The sequence below is a fragment of the Amia ocellicauda genome, chromosome 7 (assembly GCF_036373705.1).
Source record: "Amia ocellicauda isolate fAmiCal2 chromosome 7, fAmiCal2.hap1, whole genome shotgun sequence".
In the NCBI taxonomy this organism is placed as follows: domain Eukaryota; kingdom Metazoa; phylum Chordata; class Actinopteri; order Amiiformes; family Amiidae; genus Amia; species Amia ocellicauda.
Window position 1 is genome coordinate 4,660,001 of NC_089856.1, and position 27,561 is coordinate 4,687,561.

The window sequence follows — 27,561 nt, forward strand, 5'->3', positions numbered from 1 at the left end:
CAGAGACAGACTCCATGGCACTTTCCACCTTTTTCCCAATCAGGAACAGTAAAGAGGGCACTTACACATGTCCTCCAGGGCCCTGGTACTGTTATTTAAGCCCCTAGGGTGCCTGTATTCTCTGCACAGTATGAAGCCTTTATAAAACAAGAAACAAAATTGAGACCGATACACTTGGAACTTTTAAATTAATCCACACAAACATAGATCCCTTTCAGTGCCTTGACCCGAGTCTTGAATTTGTTCAGTAGGTTTTGCCAGCACACCCGGAACAGTTTTCTACAACAACAACATATCTGTCAATTTTTGTCCATTATCTGTAACAGAACCAAATTTAGTTGAATCACACTGCATTTTCATGTGCGGTCAATAAAGAAATCAGCATACATTAATTAATTGATAGATTTATTGTTCAGTGTTTTAGTCTATTTTTTATACATTTCATAAATATCACATCTGTTATACATTTGAATAATCCTATTCTCCTGGGGCATCTTATCTCAGTTCCAAAGAAACCGAAAACAAAAACAAAACATCCCCAATTAGAATTTTTACATCTGTCAGTGCAAAATACCTAAAGCAAAGCTAATGAAAATCAAAAATATATACATATATACTTAGAGTATTATTGAATATTAATATCTTTTGTATTAGTAGTTTCCTTTAGAGTTGAAGAACCATTTAAAAACTTAAATCTAAAACATTTTGTAAAATAAATAAGTTGGTTCGAATCATATTGGCAAAAGTACCTTGTACAGTGATTGCTTACATAAAAGAAACTCGACACATACATTTCGGTCCACCCCTGTGAACTGTGAGAAGAATATTTTTAGATTTTCAATAGGCCTGGGTTTACCAAGTACTACATTAGCATTGTGGGAAATAATATTGTCCCGTAAGACATCTAAAATAAAATGGAAGTGTGTAAACAAAAGGTCACATATAGTTGCAGACATTTAGTGATCAAGTAAGGAAAGAAAATAAATACCAGTTAGAAAATTATATACAATAAATAAATAAAAATGTGTGAAACTGTTGCCTTACACAAATGTTTTTTTTTTTTTTTTTTTTTAGTTAGTCCCCCCCACCCCCCAAAGGACGATGCCGACACTTTTTCAGGGTGGTTAGCATTGATAGTCTCTGTGCATCAGAACACTTTCTTGCCACTCATACGTTCCACCCTCACTTCTTAAACCTCTGCCCACAATAAGAGTGGGGGACGGCATTATGACACATTTGTGTGCAGGATTCTAGACCTGAGGGATATACAAAATGTAATGCCTGGATAGATTTTCCCCTTCGAACGTCAACATGACGTGGCGTTTAGGACACACTTTCAAAAATGTGATTTAGGGAACTCATAACCATTCTGGGCACAGGTCCCATTGCAGCCAATACTATCAAGAGTAAAAACTTGAGCCTGAATAAGGACTTCAAAAAGACTTGCCTGCACTCTCTCATGATTTCACATGAATGGGGCCCCATTCCTTTACAGAGTGTTCTGCTGCAGTCTTGCCTTTGACCGCTCACATGACTAATGGATTATTGCAATCAGAAAAATACCTCCGAGGTGACTGCCTGGGAATTAGAGGACATTGAAGATTGAAGATTCTAGAGGAAACCACTTGGTGCCGGGCTAATTTCCTTCCCCTCGGTACATTTCCTAGCTGTCAGTGCATAGGAGTAAATTTCACAGTCTAATTTTCCCGCTATTGGCAGATGATGCCCAGGAAAATCTGTAGCTGCAGCAGAGCACAGGAAAGCACAGGCCACAGGTGAGAAATGAAGGATGAAAATGGAGCACAACCATTTAGCAATTCTTAACCTCAGCACCACCATAACCCAACCTGTCGTCACTGAAAGAGGAAGAAAAAAACAACAACTTTGCAATGCATGCTTTCCGACATACTAGTTCTCATTTAAACATTGGAGATTGAAAACTGATACACTTCCCTGATTTACATTTTTTGATCCATTCCAATGAAGGGTTTTGTTAAGCAGTACATATGTTTACTGTGTGGATGGGGAAGATTTTATCATTGGAGGATTTCAGGGCACTTCATACTTCTTCTCTCAGTCCTAGCGGCTGTGTAAACCTGAAAAGGCCCACTGAAAAACAACGTTGTCTACAGCAACTGGTTTGCTCCTATGCACGGAGGTTTGAAATTGCAAGGATGTGAGATGAACACGGCTCTCTGGAATGCTGACAAACAGAGGTGGGGGGAGGTGGGGGGTGGGAGGTCAAAAGTGCTAGAGATAAGGGTTGGGTTGGTTTTACATTTTCAATGATCTTTTTCTGACCACATTCCAAATTCCAATTCTAATTATTTTTGACAAGGGAATTGTTCATCAATATCAATAAATATATATAGAAGGTAGAAGGAATCCAGACCTGGACTAAAATTGTGCACTATCACTATAAAGGTCCAAATAAAAGAGGATGGTAGGTAAAGTGAAGGACAAAGTAAGGGCAGAATATTCCGTTTGCAGTCCTGTGTTTCGGTATTGAAACAAGATCCTGATACTTGGCTAAAGGGCTGGGGGTTATCATTAGGCAACTTTCAGGCCCAAGTCTGGAGTGTGTTACCATCTGCAGTGGGGCACTCTGGGCAGGAGTTTTAACTTTTAAGATAGGTAAAGATTAACCCAGTGGAAGAGCCTGGAAGGGGTTCTCCTTTAAGTGAACTGGAGTCCTTGGAGAGTGTGAGAGTTTCCTTAGAGTGGTCAATTGTGGATGGATAGGATTTTTCCTACTAGGATCAATGCAAAATCCTAATCAAGCAGGGACCTTGTGGGATCTACCCCTCCTCATAATATTGCCATCCTATTAAGTTAAACTCCAAAACAACCAAACCCAAGAGGTCTTGTCTGTATCCAGAGTTTCCATGTTCTAGGTGAAAGCTGAAAAGAGGGGTGAAAAAGAATATGGCGAAGTTGATGATACTTCAGACATAAATATAATTAATACTAAGGCCCGAGTGCAACAATTGGGCCCTTGGATGATTTCCAATCTCTGTGGGACAACAAAGCAGCAACAATTAGCACTTGAAGATACAAAGCATCCAAGAGCATGGAAAAACAGGTGATGTCAGCCGGTAACCACAGGTGCACTGAACAGTGAAACTGGCTTTTCCTTCTTTCACCAGCTACTTTGTGGACCCTGGGGCCAGATGGATCTTTCAGGAAGACGTCTTTGGGAGCTCATGGAATCAGTGGGGTTATCTGAACATCCAAACAAGCCATTAGGTTTCCAGTTCCCCTCCAGGATCTGAAATGGAGTTCAGGTTTGGCGGTTGTGGTTATGGAAGTGAGTACACATTTTGGCTGTCCTCTCCCTCTCTCCCTCCCTTTCATTCACAAACCCAGATTTAGATTGATTTCTGGGAAGCTTACTGCTCCATTCCCACTACATCCCTCGTTCCCCTTCTCCGCCGCTAAGAGTCCGAGATCTCAGAGCAGGTGTTGGAGTCATTGGGTTTTTTCCTCCTGTTCCGAATGGTTTTTTCCTCATCCTAAACACAACGAGAAACAGGATACAGTGTATAGTGAGGTAGAAGCTTCAGACAGCTGCGTCTTTTGAACAATGGGGCCTGCTCAAATCTGTCCCGATATAGAACTGCACTGTACTACAGGATGAACTGCACACACTGTACTAAAAAGATCCACAGGTTAGTGTAACCGTTTCCAAACAAGCTAGAAGGAATTTAATATAAAATGAGCTTTCCCTGAAATGCAGTTCCTCACGCAAAGTGATAAATCAATGCTCAGAGGACAGGGTAACCGAAGCCGAAAAAAGGGGAATCAACTGAAAACGAGCAAATTCAGTCGGGATCCTTACCGTCTCAAACACCCCGTTCTGTCCCCACTCTCCTGGTGATTGGTCGTCCAGCTCCTCCTGCTCATCCTCGTCCTCCTCGCCCTCCTCCTCCCGCACCGTGTCCATCCCGTCGTCCTCGTACTCCGTCAGGCAGTCTGACTCCTCCGCTGCGAAGCACAAGCAAGCCACGGATGTGATTAATGCATACAGAAAAAGAGCAGGAATAGTCCAGGAGGATGCCAACACCACTCCTCACCTAATTCCAGATCAAGTCATTCAAGGCTATCGTGTGAACATGTGGTCACCACTGTTTGAGGGAAGTGTCAGTGTGTTTGTTTGGATAACACACTAAGTAATGGGGAAGCTCCAGCTCTTAAATTTGACACCAACACATAACTCTGTATAAATCATACGACCTTATTTTGGCAAATAAACTAACGATCAAAAGTTTTAGAACACCACATTTTTTCCAGTTTTTATAGAAATTTACATAATGAACAATTGGAGATAAAGAAATCACAGAATCGTTTTGTTTAACAAAAATGAACCCCCTAAGCTGACAAAACCCTTTGTGACCCTTAAAAGGGTACCATATCAGTGTGCTTCTCTTTAATCCCATGAGTACTCTTCACTGTTGTGTTGTTTGCCAAGTATTTGGTATCCCGTGAAAGCTGAGACTGACAAAGTTGTTTTTCATACCTGTTTTTTTAAGATCAAAACGTCAAGATGGAAAACTCCGTTTACAGTGTACTAATATACAATGATTTTACATAATTGGATCTGAACTTCTCTGTGTTTGATAGAACATCAAATAAAATATTGTTAGGTTGTTCTGATCAAAACATTCCTCTTTGTAAAGAAATCCGATTGAAACTGAGTGATCTGTAACCGTCTGAATGAAACCACCCCCCTGGAGCAGACTGCGCGTTTACCCCCTGGTAGTCTGAATGGCGGCGGGTGACACACAAACTCAATCAGATGTGTTTGAGAATGAAATGCACTGGTAGCCAAGAGAATAAACTTTGAAACGATATCTGCATTGTAGGAATACAGTGTAACCTATATGCAAAGGAATTGTGTGTAACACTGCCAAATAATGCTTAAGAGGGTGTAGTTACACAGTATATAACTCTAAAATCTACATTATTTTTCAGTTTTTGGTTACCAAAACTTAATTTTTTTAACCTAGCAGTTTACCGCTTAACTTCTATTTCAGCTTATTCAATGGACTTGAATTGCTTACATTTCAATACAAACTGGACAAACTGGGCCAGTGGTGTATATACACAAATTCATATACATTTCTTATTGAGAAATTTAGGCTTGTGGTAAAGGAGTTAAGGAGACAGCTTTGAAGTTCTGTGTTTTACGATACAGGCCTGCGTTTACCAAAGCACAACAGACTCGTGTTAAGACTTTTACCTTGTAAAAAAATATTTTTTACAATGTTTGTTTTGTGGTTGTTATTTATGATGAAAATGTATGCTAAGTTTATTATATAAAATTTAAAAATATAAAAATCCTGCCTTCAGTGCATATTTGACAATTTCTCTGTGACAGGGAGAGATTTGAGGGATCCATGCTAGAAAATGTCTGTTTAGCATGCTAACCAAAAAAAAGGAAATATCGGCAGATATATTGGTAACCGGCAAATTCAGCTTCCCAATTATCGGTATCGGACCCAAGAAACCTAAATCGGTCAGGCTCTAAAAATACTATTATCAAGTCTACTACATTAAATATATTTCTTGCTTTTTGAATAGAAAGGTGAAGTCAGGCAAAAATGACTAAAGTAAAAATGTCTTATTTGCACAAACATCAATTTCAAGGTGCTACTGCAAAAAATTGATTTACTTTTTTAAAGCAATGGATTTCAAAAACAGCCAAGATATGTCTGGTATTGGGAGGGGGGGATCCTTTGGGAAAAAATGCTTGATCGTTAAAGGGTTAAAAGCTGCTGCACATCATTAACTTGTACTTACAGCGGTTACATTTACAAGCAGGAGAAAGAAGCGTAGCATGTGCAAGTCAGAGCCCCCAACTCAGATTTGGACAACGCCTTCTCGAGCACTCCCCCGAGCGCTACACTCCACCCAGCTCCACCCACGAAAATGACAAACCTGCTACGCCACAAGCACGGTCTCCCAACGTGGGAGATTCATACACTGCACCAAATTCAGAGGAGTATGTCATCGTCACAAGCTCTTATACAATGAGCCCCATTACAGAAGCATCTTAAAAAAGTCAAGTGGCCACCAAGTGCAGCTTTGTAGTTCTCTATCGGCAGGTGGGTCAGAGATTTGATTTATTCCCAGCCTTTGTCACAGGAACCTAGGCTGAGGATTCTGCCAAGAACTGGCACGGAGTTATACTGGGCCTGGGTGAGCTTTAAGTGGCTCAGTGTCTCCTTGGCTTGACACTGTTTTATTTTACATTTTTATAGGGACTAGATGCAGATGGCTTGCCAGCACACCTTTCAGACAGTGCATGTACATACAGAGAGGGAAAAGAGTATTTGATCCCCTGCTGATTTTGTACGTTTGTCCATTGACAAAGAAATGATCAGTCTATAATTTTAATGGTAGGTGTATTTTAACAGTGAGAGACAGAATAACAGGAAAAAAATCCAGAAAAACGCATTTCAAAAAAGTTATAAATTGATTTGCATATTAATGTGTGAAATAAGTATTTGATCCCCTATCAATCAGCAAGATTTCTGGCTCCCAGGTGTCTTTTATACAGGTAACGAGCTGAGATTAGGAGCACTCTCTTAAAGGGAGCGCTCCTAATCTCAGCTCGTTACCTGTATAAAAGACACCTGTCCACAGAAGCAATCAATCAATCAGATTCCAAACTCTCCACCATGGCCAAGACCAAAGAGCTGTCCAAGGATGTCAGGGACAAGATTGTAGACCTACACAAGGCTGGAATGGGCTACAAGACCATCGCCAAGCAGCTTGGTGAGAAGGTGACAACAGTTGGTGCGATTATTCACAAATGGAAGAAACACAAAATAACTGTCAGTCTCCCTCGGTCTGGGGCTCCATGCAAGATCTCACGTCGTGGAGTTTCAATGATCATGAGAACGGTGAGGAATCAGCCCAGAACTACACGGGAGGATCTTGTTAATGATCTCAAGGCAGCTGGGACCATAGTCACCAAGAAAACAATTGGTAACACACTACACCGTGAAGGACTGAAATCCTGCAGCGCCCGCAAGGCCCCCCTGCTCAAGAAAGCACATGTACAGGCCCGTCTGAAGTTTGCCAATGAAAATCTGAATGATTCAGAGGAGAACTGGGTGAAAGTGGTCTCAGATGAGACCAAAATCAAGCTCTTTGCCATCAACTCAACTCGCCGTGTTTGGAGGAGGAGGAATGACCCCAAGAATACCATCCCCACCATCAAACATGGAGGTGGAAACATTATGCTTTGGGGGTATTTTTCTGCTAAGGGGACAGGACAACTGCACCGCATCAAAGGGACGATGGACAGGGCCATGTACCGTCAAATCTTGGGTGAGAACCTCCTTCCCTCAGCCAGGGCATTGAAAATGGGTCGTGGATGGGTATTCCAGCATGACAATGACCCAAGACACACAGCCAAGGCAACAAAGCAGTGGCTCAAGAAGAAGCACATTAAGGTCCTGGAGTGGCCTAGCCAGTCTCCAGACCTTAATCCCATAGAAAATCTGTGGAGGGAGCTGAAGGTTCGAGTTGCCAAACGTCAGCCTCGAAACCTTAATGACTTGGAGAGGATCTGCAAAGAGGAGTGGGACAAAATCCCTCCTGAGATGTGTGCAAACCTGGTGGCCAACTACAAGAAACGTCTGACCTCTGTGATTGCCAACAAGGGTTTTGCCACGAAGTACTACGTCGAAGGGGTCAAATACTTATTTCCCTCATTAACATGCAAATCAATTTATAACTTTTTTGGATTTTTTGTTGTTCTGTCTCTTACACCTACCATTAAAATTATAGACTGATCATTTCTTTGTCAGTGGGCAAACGTACAAAATCAGCAGGGGATCAAGTACTTTTTTCCCCCCACTGTATCCCTGTGTTTGTATGACAGTCGTGGCAGTGAGGAGTTAATTAACAATTGCAGGCTTCAGTTTTGGTGCAGTGAAGAACTCAAATTTAGGGACCCACTCACCTTCTGCAGCCACGTAGCTCTGGACCGGCTCGATCCGGGACACTATTTCAGCCAGGTCTGTGAAGTCTGCTCCCGGGCAAGGACAGGTCTGGAGAAGAGAGAGGATCAGGTTTTCAGAGCCAACCGATGGGATTATAGACCCATAATGCCACCTCCGAGAAGCATCCACAGTTAAGGTCTGGGTTGGGCTAGGTTCCTATTCAATTTAGATTTCCACTAGTGACAGACTATTGATATATCCTATCTACCCAAGCATCATGTGCTTATTAGAGCATCGATTTCCTCTATATGTGAGGTTGAGTGATACAGTAGATCACTCACTCAGTTCACAATCCCCCCTACAAATATACTTATTTAGTATTAGAACATAAAAAAAAGTGTCCAAATCGAGAGGAGGCCATTCGACCCATCGTGCTCGTTTTGGTGTCCATTAATAATTAAGTGATCCAAGGATCCTATCCAGTCTATTTTTAAATGTTCCCAAATGTTCAGCTTCAACCACATCGCTGGGTAGTTTATTCCAGATTGTGACTACTCTCTGTGTAAAGAAGTGTCTCCTGTTTTCCATTTTGAATGCCTTGAAGCCCAATTTCCATTTGTGTCCCCGGGTGCGTGTGTCCCTGCTGATCTGGAAAAGCTCCTCTGGGTTGATATATGTACAACATTCTACATGTTGCAAAAACATTTTTGAAATACATTCTACATTGCACATGCTTGCAACATTATCAAATGAGTTTTGATTTTTGTAGAAGCAAATTTATGTAATAATATAATAATAAACCGAAGCTGAAATTTTCTTGAATGATTTGATTCAATATTGTCGCCACTAATCATGTTTTTTTTTCATGTTTTTAATTATTATGTTGAACTGACACTGATCGGACACATTGTATTTTTTATGAAGAAACTGTCACCGGGATTTGGATTGGCACGTACATTTTAAACAGCAATGGCACAATAAACAGCACACATTTCTATTGCATTTATTGTTATATCTATGGAAAAATGTATCTATAGTAAATCATAATATAAAACTTATTTTAATTTCCTACATTGTACTGTCAATTATGTATTTTTAAAACTTGTTGTATATCCTAGGAGAACACATGGTGAGCAACAATAACTAATTAATTGCATTGTTTAATGATTGTTCTGTAGAATATATGGAAGACACATTTAAACTTCTTATGTACAGTTAGGTTCATTAACATGTTTATTTGCTAAATTATATTAATTATAATAATTACAACCTTATTAAAAATAATGAAAAATATTGATGATACATATTCAATATTTAATTGTTAATAATATAATGGTCTACCCAACCGTAAACATTCAATCTTAATTTTCCACACAGTGTAGAATGATGTCCCCTGAAAGTAGAAGCAACAATGTAACAAGCAAAGTGAAGCAAACTGGTGTCCCCTCAGTAGAACAATAGCTGTGATGCAGCTGGTGGTGATATTAGGGGTTGGTGTGTGAATCTTCTTGCATCAGCAGTGTGGGGGTGGTGGAGAATCTGCAGCCCGGTTGTGGTGGGCCGGTCTGAGTCAAAGTACAGTTTTATTTTTATGGTTTGTTTTTCTTATCCCAGTCCGTCTCTGGTGTGGTATGTTTTAAAATGTTACTTATCTGTATTTCCAGGGTTCCCACTCTTATTAGGAAATAATTTTCCATGTCTTTTCATTAACATTTTCCATGACTCATGTTTCGATAAAGTTATGTACAATTTCACAATTATGATTTGATCACTGCCTCTTATTGAAATATCAGAACTACAGTATAGGTCTACCCACAGGTAGAGGTAAGCTTGTTCTGAGGTGAGGACTCATTTATAGCCTACTTGCAAAATTTGCATGTCTAAGTATTATTTTAACTTTCACTGACATTTTACAGGAATTCAAAATGCTATAATATGAATTTTAGCTTTTTAAACACTATATTAATTAGGTTTATTTTTCAAACAACTCTAAGCTTGGCATATAATAGAAGGGTGTATTGTGAAAAAATTATGCTTATGATATTTAAAAACTCGTTTGTAGTGGTTGAACTTGACTTTTTGGCATAGAACGTTCATTTCAACCTGCCTGACGTCAGGCGCCGGCTAGCGCAGTGTAACAGTGAATTTTCTAACTTACAATACATAAAACAAACAAAAAAACAATTTTGATCCTGCATGATATTATAATATTGCTGGAATGTTATACTTCACACACTTTAATTATATTGTAATGCAGTATAAATCAATTAATAAAATCATCATTTAAACAAGCTTATTTAGCATAAGCTACTATCAGCTGCATAGCCAGGGGGGTGAGGCCGGAGCGCCGCATGTGGAAGCCCATGGTGGGGGTCTACCCCATATTTTTTAATTAAATCGGAACCCTTAATGCGCAAATCAAATAACTGCAGCTCGTCTCTGTACAGAACAAAGGGAACAGCGGTGTATAGAACCAGAGCAGCATTGTTAGCCCAGTGTACGGCTTCAGGGACATATTTACAATGTACAAGCACAAGGAAGAAAAAAACAAGCACATAGGATAGATAACAAAACACAACTAAAATGTAGTCTCTATCCGTCTATGGTTCAACTCGTAGAGTCTCTATTGCCATACATCACTATGGGACTCATCCGTCGAAAAATCACACATCAACTGACATTATGCAGCAAACTAGACGTGGTTTCTGGTGCTTGTCAATCACAGAGATGCGTTTCGGTGGAGCTCTGTAACTGAAACGGGTGAGGATGCACAACTTTCGATTTGTGCACCTGCTAGAAATATGTGTCTTCTTGAAGCCGTTTCCACCGCTGATGTTGGAGTTTATACGTGAAAGAAAGTCTCCTGTTGTGAACCCAGAATTCATCAATAACATCACCAAAAATTAAAAATGTCCTTTATGAACATGTGCACGAGTCCATAGTCTCTTCTTTCATAGTGGAGTCAATATGTTTTGAGTAGTTTTAGCACACTGAATGATCGCTCCCTTGTGGCTGTCCTAACTGGCATATTTGCAAAAATCCGCACAATTATTATTAGTAGTAGAATAATATTTTGAGCCATAAAATGTATGAAGCATTGAAGAAGTATGTATTTTATTTCATACAGTACCTCGGCAGCCGGCTTGTTCACGATTACCTCCACTTTTTTTTTTGGTGTTGGACGCTGATGTCCTGTCGCCTGGGTCAAACCAATACTAAGGGGGAGGTGGGTGGGGGTAATGTGAATATTTTGAAATGAGAGTCTGCACCTGACCTGACTACATTTTGCATATGTATATTTTGAAACATTTTATGCAGTGAGTGAAAACTACATTTATATTTTGCCTCCCCTAAATTAAAAGTGTGGGGGGCAGCCCTATGCCCTATAAGTCAGGTGTCAGCAGTTCGTAGGTACTACTAAACGGAGGGGTACACACCATGTCTAGAAGGAGGCACAGATGATCAGCAAAGTAGAGGCTTCATTTAATTTGCTCCATAGTTGAAACATAGACCTACACGTAAATTAAACAGGCAACCTGTACAATAAATAAATAACAAATACATAGCTGCCCAGTGCACAGGTTTTATCTGGGGAAAATTAGAAGCTAAATGCAAAATCAGCATCCTTGTGGCTCTAGCTAAAGTAACGTACCTGAAGGACTTTAATGTTGCCGTGTGCACCGCTTTTCAATTTGCTTACTTAGGAGATGAAAGGAAACACCGGCTAAATATGTTTTTGTATCCTAACTTCACCATTTTCCATGACCTTTCAAATACTTCCAGGACATTCAACAGATTTTCACATTTTCCATGTGTTCTCCATGACCAGAGGTTGTCAAGGTTGTCCAGGACACGTGGAAACCCTGATTTAATCTGTTACAACCTCTTTGTAGGGCTGCCCCTGACTGAAGATTTTCCTAGTCGACTAGTAGTCATTATTTTAAGCCATTAGTCGACTAGTCCTTAGCCATTAGTAGACTAGAACTCTGCGGCTCGTCTGGTATTCTCTCTGCCACGATTCGCACACGCTACTCCACTGCTCCGCTCCCTCCACTGGCTCCGGATACCGGCACGCATGCAATTCAAGACATTGACCCTCACCTACCGCTGTCTTGACCACACTGCACCAAGCTACCTTCAGTCACTTGTCTCTCCATGTATCCCCTCCAGACCACTGCGGTCTTCCAGTGCCAAAAGACTAACTCTGCCTCCTCTCCACTCTCCTCCTCCAGAGCCCACTCCTTCTCATCCCTGGCCCCTAAGTGGTGGAACGACCTTCCCACCGAAGTCAAAACAGCAGAGTCCTTGACCTCATTCCGGCGCTTACTCAAGACGCATCTTTTCTGACAATACTTGTAATATTAGTCCTCTATCCCTGCTAGATAGCACTTCACAATTTTTATTATGCTTCTCGCGTTCTTGATAGTTTTCCTCCTTGCTCCCTTTCCTGTAGCCCTTGTCTGTGACCCTACATCTTGACAGAACTTAGCTTTCACCGTCCAGGATGTAGGAAGTCACTTATTGTACTTGTGTAAATTGTAAATTGGAATTTGTAAAATGTATTTTGAATTGCTGTTTTAGCTAAATTGAATTTGTAATGATTGATGCCTTGTACTTCTCTGTATTTTTGCACTTTGTTTGCACTTATGTTGTAAGTCGCCCTGGATAAGGGAGTCTGCAAAAGAAATACAAATAATAATAATAATAATAGTCCTTACACGTTCATGATATTAATTTAAATTACTTAAATATATATTTTGGGTTGGAGCATCAGAAAATGGTTTGAGTTCCAGGGCTGAGAAATAATATTATAACATTGCTAACACTGTTCTACATTACAGAGAAATACTAAACCATAATAACGAGCCTTTAAAATATAAAATTTACAACCGCACGTGTACCGATGCAGGTCGGAGTTCCCCGGCCGGGATTCGAGCCGCCCACCACTGGCGCCCCTCCGGCTCTCCCACTGCGGGAGGCTCAACACTGCACTACCTTTTACTGAGGGGTTAAGTCACTTTGCAACGTGCTCATTATAACCCAAATGAGCCCTGTTACACACGCACGAAGGGAGCCGCAGCTACACCGGCAAAAGCGGTAATGATTCTGAATGTGCCGGAAAAACCAGCAAGGAGTCTGAACATTTTGTTAATGTATTAATATACAAAGTGTAAGTGTATGGAGGAATTCGATCATTTGTTTGAAACCTTCAAAGCTTACGATGTTGATTGGTCTCATGTCAAGTGCAATACAATCTGCTATTTTGTCTGTAATACTCTTTATTTTCTCGGTAAGGGAGGGTCTCCTAACTAGTGTTTTCTGAGTCAATGTCGGCTTTAAATATGAAGTTGATTCTGACTCGTCATCTCCGCAGTACAGTGAATGCGCCTATGGAGAGAAATGCATATTAAGTTAAACATGCAGTAAGCGAGGTACAAATTTAACTTCCCCACGAACACTTGGATAAGCCTAATAGCGCATATTTATCTAGGTTATCTAACGTTTGAGCGAGCGGCCATGCAAAGTGGCTAATGTTAGGCTACTTACACGTTTCAAATGATAAGCCATGATTGAGGTCGATGAATGACAGGCGAACGTTTGCCTGCAGAGTTTGCATGTCACCTTCTCAAAATTATCCCAAACTTTGGATTTCCTGCCCGGCATAATTAATTACTGCATGGACCAGCTGTGTAAACGATCATGTATGTCACTGACCGCGTGATTGCGCTACTTCCTGTGGAGTTTGTTTTTTCCGCGACTAACCGACCAATCAAAACTTGGCCGACCAAGACTTTCCTCATCGACTAACGTTTGGTCGACTATTAGGGGGCAACCCTACCTCTTTGTATTCTTTAATCTTTAATTAAATACACATCTTTTCAGACAGTAATTTAGTCATTCATTCTCCTGTAAGTTTGCACTTATACAACGTTTTGTCATACTCTTGACTTTGCATTATTAGCACATTGTTTATCCCCAATAATAATCAGGGCTGTGACTAAGGCTGGAGCCCAAATATATACACTACAATCACTAAGTGACTCATAATTTATCATACTGAATTCATAATCTCATAATTCCCATCATTTGTTTGAGTCCAGTACAGAGAATCAGTTTTCGCTATAAACGGAGAGAAAGACACAACCCAAGAACTGGTGCAAGCTGAAGTCGAGCAGCAAACCTTAATTAGGAAAATTAAGATAAATCGAATCAAGCATGAATCAAGCTCCATTACAGCTTGAAAAGGCTAATGGGGTGAAAGCTTTAAAAAGCAAAGTCCTGCTCTCATTTTCTCCCATCTCAGCCACGGCAGAAGCCTGGCTCAAGAGCGTGTACTAAACTTACATCCGTCTTCTTGCTTTCGTTGAAATCCGCTGAGCGTCTGTCTTTCAGCATGTTGTCAATAATGTCCCCGCGGCTCCAGCCATTGAACACCACCTTGCCATGCTGGTAGCCCACATCCTGATAAGAGAGCCAGAGAGGCGATTTGTGCGTTTGTACCCCATGCATTATTTCAGGGACATAATGCATGGTTAAACAGTCCCACAGTTCGGACAACACCCCCATAGAAGTAAGTGGAAGATTATTTGGCCTTAACCTGCTTGGCTGAGGGAGCTACAGCCTGGCCCAGAGAACAAGGGTATGGGGACCCCACCCCCATGGTGGATGGAGCCAATGAGCTGTTGCAGGGTCTGAGACTGGGGAGGCGGAGGGATGCTATTCATCAATGCTGTATTGGAAAGAGAGGGGCATGGTCAGGGGCACTAGGTGAAGCGAGGCTCTTGCCTCAGGGAGCAGGAAGCTTGTTACGTGACAGTTATGCTTGTATGTGCATGGGAGGGAGCACCTGACTGGGTGTGCTTAGGAGCAAGAATGGGGGCTGTCTTCATCCAGAACTTTAGTTGTAAACTAACTAACACATGGATTTGGTGGACTGAGTTTGGGGAGGTGAGCCAGTCGGAAAAAAAAGAAAAAGAAAATAGTTTGGCTTTCAGAGAATTAAAACAACAACAACAAAACAAACAATAAATAATAATTTTTTATACTACAGATTACAGCCCCAGAGTGCACAGATTGTAGGTTGTTCAGGTTAGGCAGAATTAGACGGTTACAGGAAACTCACATAGATCTCGTCAAACTTGCCGAAGTCCATGGTTTTGAAGCGGTCAATGGGTGGCCGGATGTATTCACAGTAGGCGCTGTTCTTTACCACCTCCAGCTGTCGGACACAAGAGACGTAGGCCAGTCTGGACTGGATCTCAGCCATGTCGGGCACCTGCAGAGAGAGGCAGGGTGAGAGCGGTGGGGTGGGGGGCGGGTTAGAGGATCAGCAGCCCCAATCACTCTAGCATCCTCTACCCAACCCAGGTCACGCACCGGGGGCCAGCGGGCCGGGTACAAACTTCCACACTACAGCTTTAATATGTGGGTTAGATCTACCGTCAGTACAGAAAGTTCACAGTGCATGGAGCCTTCTATCTCACTCAAACTGGGTCAGTGCCGGATGACTGACCCCACCTCCTGAGTTAGGTTGCTTTTGACCCGGGTCAGATCACTTTCTACCTGTGGTTGTGCTGTCAGACTAATGAAAATCAGAAGTGTGTCAGAACCAGGATTGGTGAGCTAGTGTGAAAGGATAGTATAGTATCAGAGTAGGAATTCAAAACTTAAAAGTGAGAAGTTTCCTTGGCACTGCAGAGGGAAAAATATGAACTTTCCTAAACACAGACTGAACTTGGCATGAAACAAAATAGCTGGGAGCAGCCCTCTCTGGCAGGCAGCTCGGAGGCCGGGTTTGCATAGTAACAATAGCTGTAGCTCTTGATAACAGACAGGTGTCCAGCAAGGCCTGCATCAACACAATAGATGAATCCTGGAACAAAGGGTGTATCTCCTGCTGCGACAATAAAGTGACGTCTGCTTCAGAAAACGGAGACCCAAGCCAGTCCTGTCTCCATCTCACCTTACATCAATATTACATGATTGGTGGTGCTAGATGAGACATTCCCAACTTCCAACAAGTATCTTTTACAATGTCCAGGCAGACCCAGCAAAAAAAAAAACTAGCTTAACAATTGGTCTAGAACAGGAAACTTTAAAGTTACTTTTTGCCTGTAAGCAATTTTGTGACAGCTAGAAATTGCATCTTAAAGTTAGGGCTGGACAATACTGCCTAAAAATAAACTTGTTTTTTTCAAACTTATGGACGATTCACGATTTTAATCTCAATTTTGTAAGGATTTTATTTAGAAATATATGTATATATAATAGGACTTGTGTTCTGTATCATCTAGGCCTACATGTGCAATATCAGTTGTGTAAGAATAACAGAACAGCACCACCTGTCATTATGCACATTTTTTTAAATAAAATTTTAAAAAGTCTCTAGTAGACTATCCCTGAAAAGAAAAGTGCAATAACATTTGTGCAAGAATAACAAAATATTTTTTTTATAAATTGGAAAAAATGCCTCTAGTAATATGCTATGCCTAAAACAAAATTACTGTCTAACAACAATGTTCCTTTAGTTTTCTCTTACAGGTTTCGTACAAGGAAAACAAGCCTGTCTACTGCCTCTGGATTGAGGCATGCCCTGTGATGGAAAAACAAAAAGCTTTCTTCAGCTGCTCTGCAACTCTTTCTTGTATAGCTTTGTACAAACGGGGCAGTGCTACTTTCACAAAATGTTTGTGACTCAGCAGTTCTCAATTGATTTCAGCATCTTTATGAACCCATGCTTTTCGACTGTGTAGATCAGGACCATATCTTTCATGATATAAATGTCACCATGTCTGTAATTTCCTTACACAGGGGTCCCTTCTTGTCATATGGAATGACATTGGAAAATTAAGCAGCTAATGTTAGCTGCCTTTTACCAGGGGTTTTTGGTTGTGGGACAGTAGCTATCATCCGTCTCTCACATTGCCACATAATTGCTCCCATTCCGCTGCGTGTTTCTGCCACTTTTACTTGCAATCGACTTTCTACAAACTTTACACAGCACAGTGGTTTGCTCGTAGTCAGATTTCACAAAACCAAACCACTTCCATATAACCAAGGTGACATTACTGTCTTTTTTCTAACTCTCTCATTGGCATTGATTGCTGCCTTCTTCGTAGTGTGTCTGACTGACTAGCAATAGATACAGATGGATAAGCAGCAGTTAGTGCAAGTGGGGTATGGACGTTGGACTCTACCGCTGATTGCCATATAATTATGCAGCATTTGTGCACATTATAATATAAAATCTTGATTTCTCGATTCAGACATTTTACACATCGTCCAAAAACATACACTCAAATTAATTTTCTACTTAAAGTAGATTAATAAAATTGCTCTAAATTAATTAATGTATTATACTGTGTACAGTTCTGGGCTCCACACTTCAAGAAAGATATCGCTGCTCTAGAGGCAGTTCAGAGGAGAGCAACCAGACTTATTCCAGGTCTGAAGGGAATGTCCTACTGAGAGACTGAGGGAACTGATCCTCTTCACCCTGGAACAGAGGAGACTACGTGGGGACTTTATCCAAATATTCAATATCATGAAAGGCATCGACCACATCAAACCAGTGGAGCTTTTCCAGATCAGCAGGGATACACGCACCCGGGGACACAAATGGAAATTGGGCTTCAAGGCATTCAAAATGGAAAACAGGAGACACTTCTTCACACAGAGAGTCTCACAATCTGAACAAACGCCCCAGCAATGTGGTTGAAGCTGAAAATTTGGGAACATTTAAAAATAGACTGAATAGGATCCTTGGATCACTCAGTTATTAATGGACACCAAACAAGCACGATGGGTTGAATGACCTCCTCTCGTTTGTAAACTTTCTTATGCTTACTTTGACTTTTTCTGCCCAGGGGTTAATGCGTTTCCATAGCAGCCACCATCCCGATAGACAGTCCCCGTAGTTGGAGAGATCGGTCTCGTCCTGGCTCCCCACGTCGATGGCAATCACAGTCTTTGCGCCCATGTTCCTGGCAATATCGGCTGCGACAGACACAGTGGCGAGAGCACAAAATAAAAACCCTTATGCATGGATAGCACCAGTTCCCGCCACCATTCGGGACCCATGAGCACCTCTGGCCACTTTATTACCCACGTCTCCTGTATTGGGCTGCAGCACCCCATGTGCCTGCATTTGGGAGACTTGTTTTGAATAGCTCTGTTATTTGAGCCTGTGTTAGATTAGTGTTTCCTCCATGCAGAAGGGATTAGTACAGGGCAACGCCAGATCCAATAGTTAGACTGGGTCTACAAAAGTGGCCAGGGTGCTCTTTCGGTCCAATGGTCTGAAAAGGTCAGCACCCAGAAACACCCAGAAACACCCAGAAACACCCAGAAACACCCAGAAACACCCAGAAACCAAGCCTACAATTTGGGCACAGTCTTTTCTGTGGTTACCAACAATCACTGACACTGAGAGTGACTTGTCACTACAGGAGGGGGATTGTACTGTATTGCAAAGCAGAAGCATTTGGACAAATTAGTTTTTTGGAGAATAGCTCGATCTGAACTAATTCCAGTGTTTTTCCAGATCCCAATCTTGAGATTCCACATTACAGTCACCCCACTATTTATTAAGTCTGCAATTCCTTGAATCACAGGATTTAATTTAAAATTGGATTTAATGCCATCTACGTTTTGTATTATATTTCACAAAAGCGCAGAGGCCTTTAAGACAGGTTCAGAGCATTTTCATAGGCTTTCCACAACGTCCTGTAACATCTGTGCCAAAGTTGTTGACTATAACAGCTCTTGGAAGGCGTTCCCCAAAAGTCATGGTTCACAAGCTCTCCTCCAAAAACGGCAGTGAAATCTGAATTTGTCTGCATAGCAAAACAGAAGGTTGACTAATGGGCCCAATGGGCTAATGTAAATGATCCTGGAGTCCAAGGAGAATAAGTCACACACTGTCTCAATGACTTAAGAGCAGTCTATATCAACACCCAATAGGGCATTTTTAAATCTGTTATCCAACATTTCTAATGGATTTGGTTTGCATTTGCTGACTGATCAAACCTTTATCCCCAAAATGCAGCAATGCACTTCAAATTACACCGCCAATAATTCAATAAATAAATACAACAGAAACAGCTTTCTAGGGTTTGTGAAACATGGACTGGATGTTTCTCAGGCATTGTAATTGTCCTTCAAATCCCCAGATACAGTACTGGGTGGCCAAAGCAGTTGCAACAAATTAATATGCTGGACTGCAACCAGAAGTGAATTTGCAAGTGGTGCTGTGTGACTAAGCGGATGAATGGACAGGGAAATTTGAGTTTCTCTGCACATGTGAGCTGTCATTACAAATTCGGGATGGATGGGAAAGAAAAAAAAAAAAAAAAGAGGGTAAGTATATCAGATCTGCATTCATAAAACAGCTGAGATCCAAAGTGTGGGTTGGGAGCTAGTTTACTGTATTGATATGTAATACTTCCATTTGTCTCTCTTTGAACACAGCTTTAGAAAACCGTGTTTGTGCGTTTGTGTGCGCAATACAATATTCTTTGCAACTAGTATTTTCAGTGCTTGAGACAGTGTGCAGAAACAAAAATTTAATTAAAACAGCCCAATTGTTTGAAACTAAAACACTACATTAAATCTTTTCAGAAATCAAACTTGTCGTTGCTACACAGCCATCAATGAAACAAAGCCACACAGAACCTGATACTATCTGGAGATTATCTGACAGAACAAAAAACAAAAAAAAAAACAGAGTTATTTTATTATTTGCATGACCTCATGGCATTGTGAATTAGAAAGCTTGCTTGCATTTACAATAGCAACATGGCACCCTTCGGTACAGGAAACTAGATGCATTGACGGTTGCTCTTGCTGCAAATGTTTTGCAAATGTTTGCAATAAATAATTGAAAGAGACCAAGTTGGGTGTTAAAAGTCAAGTGCTTTGTTTACTTTGGCCCCTCGTGGAGGAAGGAGGGGGGGCAGGTCTGAGGAGAACATGATGTCAAAGTGGTCTGAGGTCACGTCTTCTTTAGCTTACATAAGGAGAGTGGGTTTCAGTGGAGAACCAGACCACATCTACAGCAAGTGAACGTCTTATTTATCCGTTTCTTTTGTCACTTTTCCTCGTGGATATGCCAATCTTGAGAGATGAATTGCACTGCCGGACCAGCTGGTGTCAGGGATGACTGATTTTTTTGCCCCAATGGTTATACGTGACAGTTGCCCCGATCTGAAAGCCATTACGCGGCTTCATGAAGCCGTTCTGGAATTGCATATAATCAAAACAACAAAAAAAAACAAAAAAAATACCCATTGGCCAATCCCTGGTTGACGACGACGGCGACAACAACGACGACGACGACGATGACATGTGGAATGAGTGTTCTACCCCCAAACCCCAACCACCTTCAAAAATAATGATACTTACCTGTGGCACCATTTTCCCATCCCCAAGCCTGCCAATTTTCCCCCCCGGTCGCCTTACTTGCCTGGGAGGTTGTTGATGTAGCCGCCATCCATGAGCAAGTTGCCATCTTTGGGGTCACACAGTGGCGGCAGGTACCCGGAAAGGGTCATGCTAGCCCTCACATAGCGCCACAGTGAGCCTGGCACACCGGAGGGAGGGGAGGGACACATTATTTAAATCAGTCCGCACACAACACGACCAACTGCCCTCAGCCTGACTCCTCGCTGCCGCTGCCACAATCCGCAGACCTGCCCACCCACCCACACTCACTGTGAGCGCAGTAGGGCAGGTGGGTGGAGGGGGGATGGAGTAGGGGTTGGGGTGGGGCGGGGTTGAGGGTGGGGGCTAGGAGACATGCAGACCCCAAACCCTTCAGTATGGATTTTCTACACAACACCGCCGATCCAACCATTGACAATCTATCACTGCTGAGCATGCTGCGATACTGTCAAGGAATGTGCAAAAGGGGCAACCTGTGCTTTCAGAGTTACCTGAAGTGCTTGATTTAAAATGCCCTGGATGCACTTATATCAGGGGCCTTCAACTCTGGTCCTGAAGAGCCTCCTAGTCCAGCAGGTTTTAGAGGACAAACTTAGATATTGAGGTTGCCAATTTATGCCAAGGTGGAGAGGATGATTTATGATCTATTTAGTTAAACACCATGACACAGCCATGGCAGGTTAGAGCTCAGGTGCTGTGCAGATGCCTCGCTAAAGGGTTTAGGGTCTCTCAGAGAACAAGTGGGGGCAGCCAGGCAGTCCAGTCCTGCCCTCCCCCGCTCTCTGCCACTAGAGGGCAGGAGACTGGACGAGACATGGGTTGGAAGGAGAATGGCCGTTACAGGAGGTGCTCCTGGGATGCAGTTGTGCGTGGGTTCTGGAGGGTGGCAGAACAAAGCAAGTCACTTGTGTGGTCTGCTGGGAAAACATTGAAAAGCACTGTATGGGATCATCACAGATCAGATCACAGAGATTTTCTTTTCTCTTGATTTCTTTTGGGCCAGAAAACATTTAAAAAGCAGATTTGTGGTGTAGGATCCAGAACAGTGACACTCTGGCAAATTTAAAGGTAAGGTATATCAAAATTTGCTGAAAACAGGGTTGGGGGATGATGGGCAAAAAAGTGCAAGCAAAGCAGGTGACAGGTAAAACCCTGTGGGGAAAACTGTAAGGAAAAAGAAAATCCCCTTTTTTGGTCAAAGCTCAGGCCACACAGAAAGCACTCTTTTGGGCAAACAAAGAATACTAATAATACAAAAATTTAATCAAGTACGACAGACAGCGTGGAATATTTGAAAAACAGAAAAAAATCAGGCAAGCAAAAATGTTATTCTTTTCCTCAAATTAATTATTTGATGCGGCATCGAATAAGCAGGATTTCACTTTGGCACACAGTCAAGAAATCCTTCTGAACTCTGAGTAGAATTCAGAAAAATTGATTCAGGATCCAAAACTCAAGTCAGGGTCTTGTGCTGCAATGCGCTCTAAAGGCTAAACCTACTAGGCCAAAGCCAGACTACAAGGTTGGAGTGTATATTCACTGCTTTTGCCAGTTATTCTATATTCCCAAAGTCTGGTCGTGATTCTCTGTGGTGGTCCAGCTCTCACCTGCCTTGCCAGCCATTTCCTGTGTAAGTTTTTCTGAAAAGACTAGCGACAAGCTGAATGAGAGGAAGAGGCATGGGGAAGGGTTTCAGGGTTGCGCACAGGTGTGCAGGCTAGCGCAACACTTATATTCTTCCCCTTGCACACTTGCAGCCCTAGACAGCCAGATGCCAATGAGAATCCAAAGGTTACGCAAAATGACAGGGAAGTGTACGAGAAACTAAAAAGACGAGGAAGCACGAGGGATTTCCTGGGACAGGTAGTGTTTCAAAAATCAGTGCCTTTAAAGAGCGCTTGACCAGTTTCTCCTCCAAAAAGAATGAAACTTATGAATATATATATATATATATATACACACATATACATATACATATATATATATATATATATATATATATATACATATATATATATATACATATACATATATATATATATACATATACATATATACATATATATACACATCAATATCAACAATGACTCCCACTTCTTGTACCAGACAAGTGCACAACATCATTGGCGTTACAAAAAACGAATACAAGAAACGCATAACATGTTCGAAAAAATACATACGAGAAGGACTGAACCATGCATCTCCGACCCATGGATGTCTACCTGCATGAGCGAACCTAAAACAGAGTTTGGGGCAGGCCAATTCGAGGGTGGAAAGGTTCTGGATACCAAATTGTTCTCTAAAGTGGTGCTTCCTTCCAAGCCATGATTTCCCAATGTCCAACCGGTCAGGTGGTGGAGGTGGCAGTGGGTGGTGGGTGGTTGGGGGGTGTTGAGAGAGAGATAGAAAGAAGATGCTCTTCCTCTGTGAGGCTCGGGAATGGGGGGTGGGCGGGAGGGTTGAGCTCGATTCTGACCGACCTGGGACATTGTTTACATAGCAGCCATCCACAAGCAAGTGACCATCCTTGGGGTCGCAGAGAGGAGGTAAATAGGGGGTGTAGGATGCACTCGCTCTGACATAGCGCCAGACACAGCCTGTCAAATGAAGATGGAGAGTAAATAAAAAATGGACAGTGCACAGAGAGAGAGAGAAAGAAAGAAGGGGGGGGAGAGAAGTGGAGAATAGCCAATAGAGGGGGCACAGCCAGCGTTTCCTACAATGCATTATCCTGAAGCGTTTTGAGACTTCTACCCCACTGATCCTTCCCTCTCCTTACTTCAACATTTGTACACAAACTCTGTGGCTGTTCACCCCGTATGACCCAAACAAAGCTAGGATACGTTGGAAACTATGCAAACTGGAACACACACAGTTGAGCTGACAACAAAGGGACAAGTATAGCTCACACAGATACCCCTCTGACCAACCCTCCTCCATAAATGCATTGCATTGTAGCCAAGTCAATTCTGACTTGGCGTGATCACCCCCCACACCGATATATACACATCCTTCAATTCAGTGTAAGATCTTAATGAATGATTGCTATAAATAATCCCAATGATCAGAAACAAATACAAAATACAAATCTTCTCCATAAAATGTTAGATTGTATTGCTAATGTTTCAGTTTTTAACTGTTTGCTTTCATATCCCATACTACTCTTGCCATTTTGTTTTGCCTGATATATAAATATCTAACAACTATAGATAAAGCACTTCAGAAGGGAGGCTGAGCAACTTGCTTACTGAGGGAGGTTCCAGTCTCTCACTAAACGGACACAGACAGGATGACACAGGCCACAACTGAAGTGACGTTTGGAAAACCTGGAATGACTCCGTAGGCAGGCCACTATGATGTTTCAGGATTAGGGTTAGTGTCGTTAGGAGACAAAGGTAAAGAAGACACCAAGCGAAGGAGAACACCGAGAATTAGATTTACCCAGGGACCCATGCACACACACACACACCCTCTCATTCGCACCCTACCCCACTTCCTCCTCCCCACTACACCGTGTTAATACTAGGTCTACAATGTCCCAGGACGAGGCTACTTCTATGGGAAAGAGAAAGTGAGAGAAAGAAAGAAAGAAAGAAAGAAAGAGAAAGTGTGAGAGAGAGCTAAGAGGAAGACTATGTTTTAGGCAGTTTATCTCCAGACCAAAAAAAGAATTAAAACAATGTTGCATTGTAGACCATATATCCAGTATATCCAGTGCAATCTTTTCAAAAGGTACATCTCTTGTCCCTCCAAGCATAGTTGATATTTCCAAATTTGCCAGAGGTTTCTGGTCCTTCCTGACTGTGTTGTCTGCTAAGAGTTTGCCAAACCCCAGGCTAAATCTCAATTTCCTTTTCCCAATTCAGATTGACCAATTATAACAGACTCATTTACCCCTGTCCAGGTAATCATTCAACACTAGGTGACCTAGAAATACAAATGCATAAATGCCTCACTTGCGCAGATTCCCAGTCAACAATGCAAAATAGGAAGACATTTTTGCATCATTTTGCATGGGATTATTGGCAACAAAGAATCTGGATCTTAACCTTCTCTTCGTCTGACACCAGGAGATATCTTCCGCTCCAAATAGATAATTTTGAATTGGAGAAGCCACAAGGGAGCTTGATTTATCGATGGGCAAAGAGCACTTCTGTGTGGCCAAAACTATGTCAGCTGTCTGAGGTTAAGGTAAGGGTAACACTGGGACAAGAAAACAAGATGACGGGGAATGGACAACAGTGTGCATTTGTTCTGGATTCTACATTTTATGACCTCAAGGAAGGAGGTCTGAAGATGATCTGGGGGTTATTTTCGGTTGAATGTATTTCTTCCGTTACAGCACTTGGAGGTATAGAAAGTTTTAGGTGAAGCATTGACCAAGTCGATTGCTAGCTATGCCACCAGTTTTAGCCAGGCCTACTAATTTGGTGGAAAAGGACAGGAAAAGAGGGGTTCAGCCGGCAAAATCAGTTACCAAGCAAAAGGCATTATTATCAGTTTCACTTTAGGGAGTGCAATTAGAAAAGTGAGCAGCCAGCTCGTTAACTAGAACCTTATGAATAATCAAAATGTGCACAGACACAGAAACACACAGATGGACAGAGAGAGGGAGAGAGGTCCACAGATCGAACGAGAGAAAATACTTTGGTTGAATGAGTCATTAGGGCAGCGCTTCCCAGCCTTATACTTGGCGAGACCCCATTAAAACGTTGTCAAATTTGTCTGACTCACAGAATGCTTCAGCATTTCATCATAAATAATTAATCCTAAACTGAATCATAAATATTGCATTAATGCATGGTAATGTGGTTAACATTTTCATTTTAAAATCATTCTAATCATATTTTTCATTTAAGATTTACAAAAATAACAGGAACAATAACATACTAGAACAAAAATCAACTGTCACTTTGTGTGTTCAATTCTTTATGCTGGGTTGGGAGACACTGCATTAGAAACACAGCAGAGGAGTATGGGAGGAAGTCTTGAATAACTGACTACTAAATCACTAGAAATGTCACGTGACAACAGCGAGACAGAAGGAGGAGAAAAGAGGACAAGTGCAGACTGCCCTGTGCTTTTGGTATGAGGGAGGTGTACTAGGTTACTACTACTCCCACAATTCACCTTGCAGCCTCAACACGGGACAGCTATCAGCCAACTGGGTGTGAGGAAAGGTGATGGACACTTACAAAATAGGCACGGTGGGTAGAGAGAAAAACGTCACGTGAAAGTTATCAGGCTGCAGATACGCGAGCTGATAAAAAGACCCTCAGGTGTAGGTTTCTCTGTTATCGGAAACATTCTCTAAACAATTGACGCTGTTAATAATTGGCCAGGTAAGGACCCATGGAAACCTTAACCGCTACTGTTCATTCCATTATACCTAAATACCTTGTCAGATCATACATACATAGATTTTAAAATAAAAATAACATGCATACATACATACATACAGGAAGGCAGGTGAGTGTCCTCCCAGATAAGCGACTAACCTGGCTACATCCTATTATTCTTGCATAGGCATATTATACTATGGAGAAAATGTGGTGATAGCAAGCCAAAAAATCACTCACTCCAGACCACTGTGTCTGTGTATCTCAAGACCATCCTGTCTTTGTGACATCCCCGGCGTTCAGATCGCAAGGCATTAAGGAAGCCAGGATCAAAGCCTTCCCTGGCCTCTCAGCCATCCAATATTATGAACAGCAGTCTTAACACAGCCGGTCACGGATTGCACACAGAGAGAAACAAGGCAGGTCAAAGATTCAGGGAAACAGAGGGGAGAGAAGAGACCCTAAGCAGACAGGCAGGCGCAGAGTTAGTACCCATGCAGATGCAGCGTTGCATGCAGTTAGGCTGGCGATCAGGATGCAACTGTATCCAAGACATCTCCTCTACAGTTACTTTCTACACAGAGCAGCAGGAGATACCTAACTGGATGACTTTCAAAGCTAGTTGCTCAAGGGGAAAATGGGCTTGTCTAAATCTAATCAACTATGTTTTCCCTTTTTTTTTTATTATATATATATATATATAATTAGAATTTTCCGGCCCCTTGTTAGACCTGTACCATTAAAGTTGATGAATGACTTCATAGTTGTATTTATCAACAAAGAGCAAATTGTCCTCTGGGGCAGCCTGTTCATTGGTAGAGAGCACAGCTGAGTGTCAGGTAGATAAATTGTCCTCTAATTTAGGGGGCATTTAGTATTCTATGCTGCTGCTCTCAGGTGACACAGACATTCATGTGAACTGACTGTTCCAGCAAAAACAACTACCTGAATATTTCCCTATGCGTGGATCAATAAGGGAAGGGCACTACAGTAACACAAAGTTGCAATAAGCTCTGCGCATTACTGCTATGTCTTCCCCTGCCTCTTTCACTTAAGAGGCCACTCAGGATGTTCCATCTGCTGCAGCCGACTGCTAGATTGGCAAGTGTCCATCCACACACTAATACCCACAAAGGGAAAACACATAAGAGCAAAGGGAACTAATGGAGAAATCAAACAACACTAAAACAAAGGTGAGAATGAATTCACTTATTGCATTTTTTTTTTTACTTTGTTACTTTTTCTATTTGCATCCATAGGAAGCTGCAACTTGCTGTCACTGTGGTCCACTCTATGATGTAATCTGAAGCATTCCTGAAATAGTCTTCTACAATAAGAACAGTCCACAGAAAGGAGTCTCTTCTGGAGTAAATTTATATTTTAATCATAACTCACTATGTGACACAATTTGAGGGTCTCTCCTAAATTTGCTCCCTACTGGTGGCTCTAAAAAGGGGGTGGTGGGGAGCTCTGACCCGAAACAAGATTACAGTAACGGAGAGGTTTACTCACCGTCTTTGTGCACACGCATCGCGGAGGCTGTGATATCGGTCGTCACGTTGAAGTAAGGCAACCACAGATCCTGCGCGAGAACAAGCACAGTAAAGTTGGAAGAAGATAATTGATCAAACCAGAAAACAACAAGAACCCCCGCCCCCAAAACAAAGCCTAACGTAGGATTAATGTTGTGGCACTCAGCCACAAATCAACAAATCATTGTTTTTCTTTAAATAAAAATATAGCAAGACAAGTGTGTAGGTTTATAGAAATGAAATTCAAAACACAGATTAAGAACTACATTGTGACCACTCTTAGAAGGATAATGGTAA

The 27,561-nt window shown here is 41.8% G+C and overlaps 1 protein-coding gene across 4 annotated transcripts in view; it reads right to left on the reverse strand.

The window, feature by feature from the left end:
* Nucleotides 1-392: 392 nt before the first annotated feature.
* The window catches only part of pnpla6 (patatin-like phospholipase domain containing 6), a 64,931-nt gene continuing 37,762 nt past the window's right edge, over nucleotides 393-27,561 (reverse strand). For 2 of the 4 annotated variants that reach the window (XM_066708081.1, XM_066708078.1), the window contains exons 29-37: nucleotides 27,245-27,314; nucleotides 22,874-22,990; nucleotides 20,416-20,532; nucleotides 17,800-17,948; nucleotides 15,076-15,228; nucleotides 14,298-14,414; nucleotides 7,973-8,060; nucleotides 3,839-3,984; nucleotides 393-3,512 (exon numbers count right to left, since the gene is read on the reverse strand). In XM_066708081.1, the coding sequence (XP_066564178.1) occupies nucleotides 3,435-3,512; nucleotides 3,839-3,984; nucleotides 7,973-8,060; nucleotides 14,298-14,414; nucleotides 15,076-15,228; nucleotides 17,800-17,948; nucleotides 20,416-20,532; nucleotides 22,874-22,990; nucleotides 27,245-27,314 (1,035 nt within the window). In that variant the 3' untranslated portion in view covers nucleotides 393-3,434. The remainder of the gene's footprint in view (nucleotides 3,513-3,838; nucleotides 3,985-7,972; nucleotides 8,061-14,297; nucleotides 14,415-15,075; nucleotides 15,229-17,799; nucleotides 17,949-20,415; nucleotides 20,533-22,873; nucleotides 22,991-27,244; nucleotides 27,315-27,561) is intronic. The other 2 variants (XM_066708079.1, XM_066708080.1) reach the window with 2 other exon arrangements.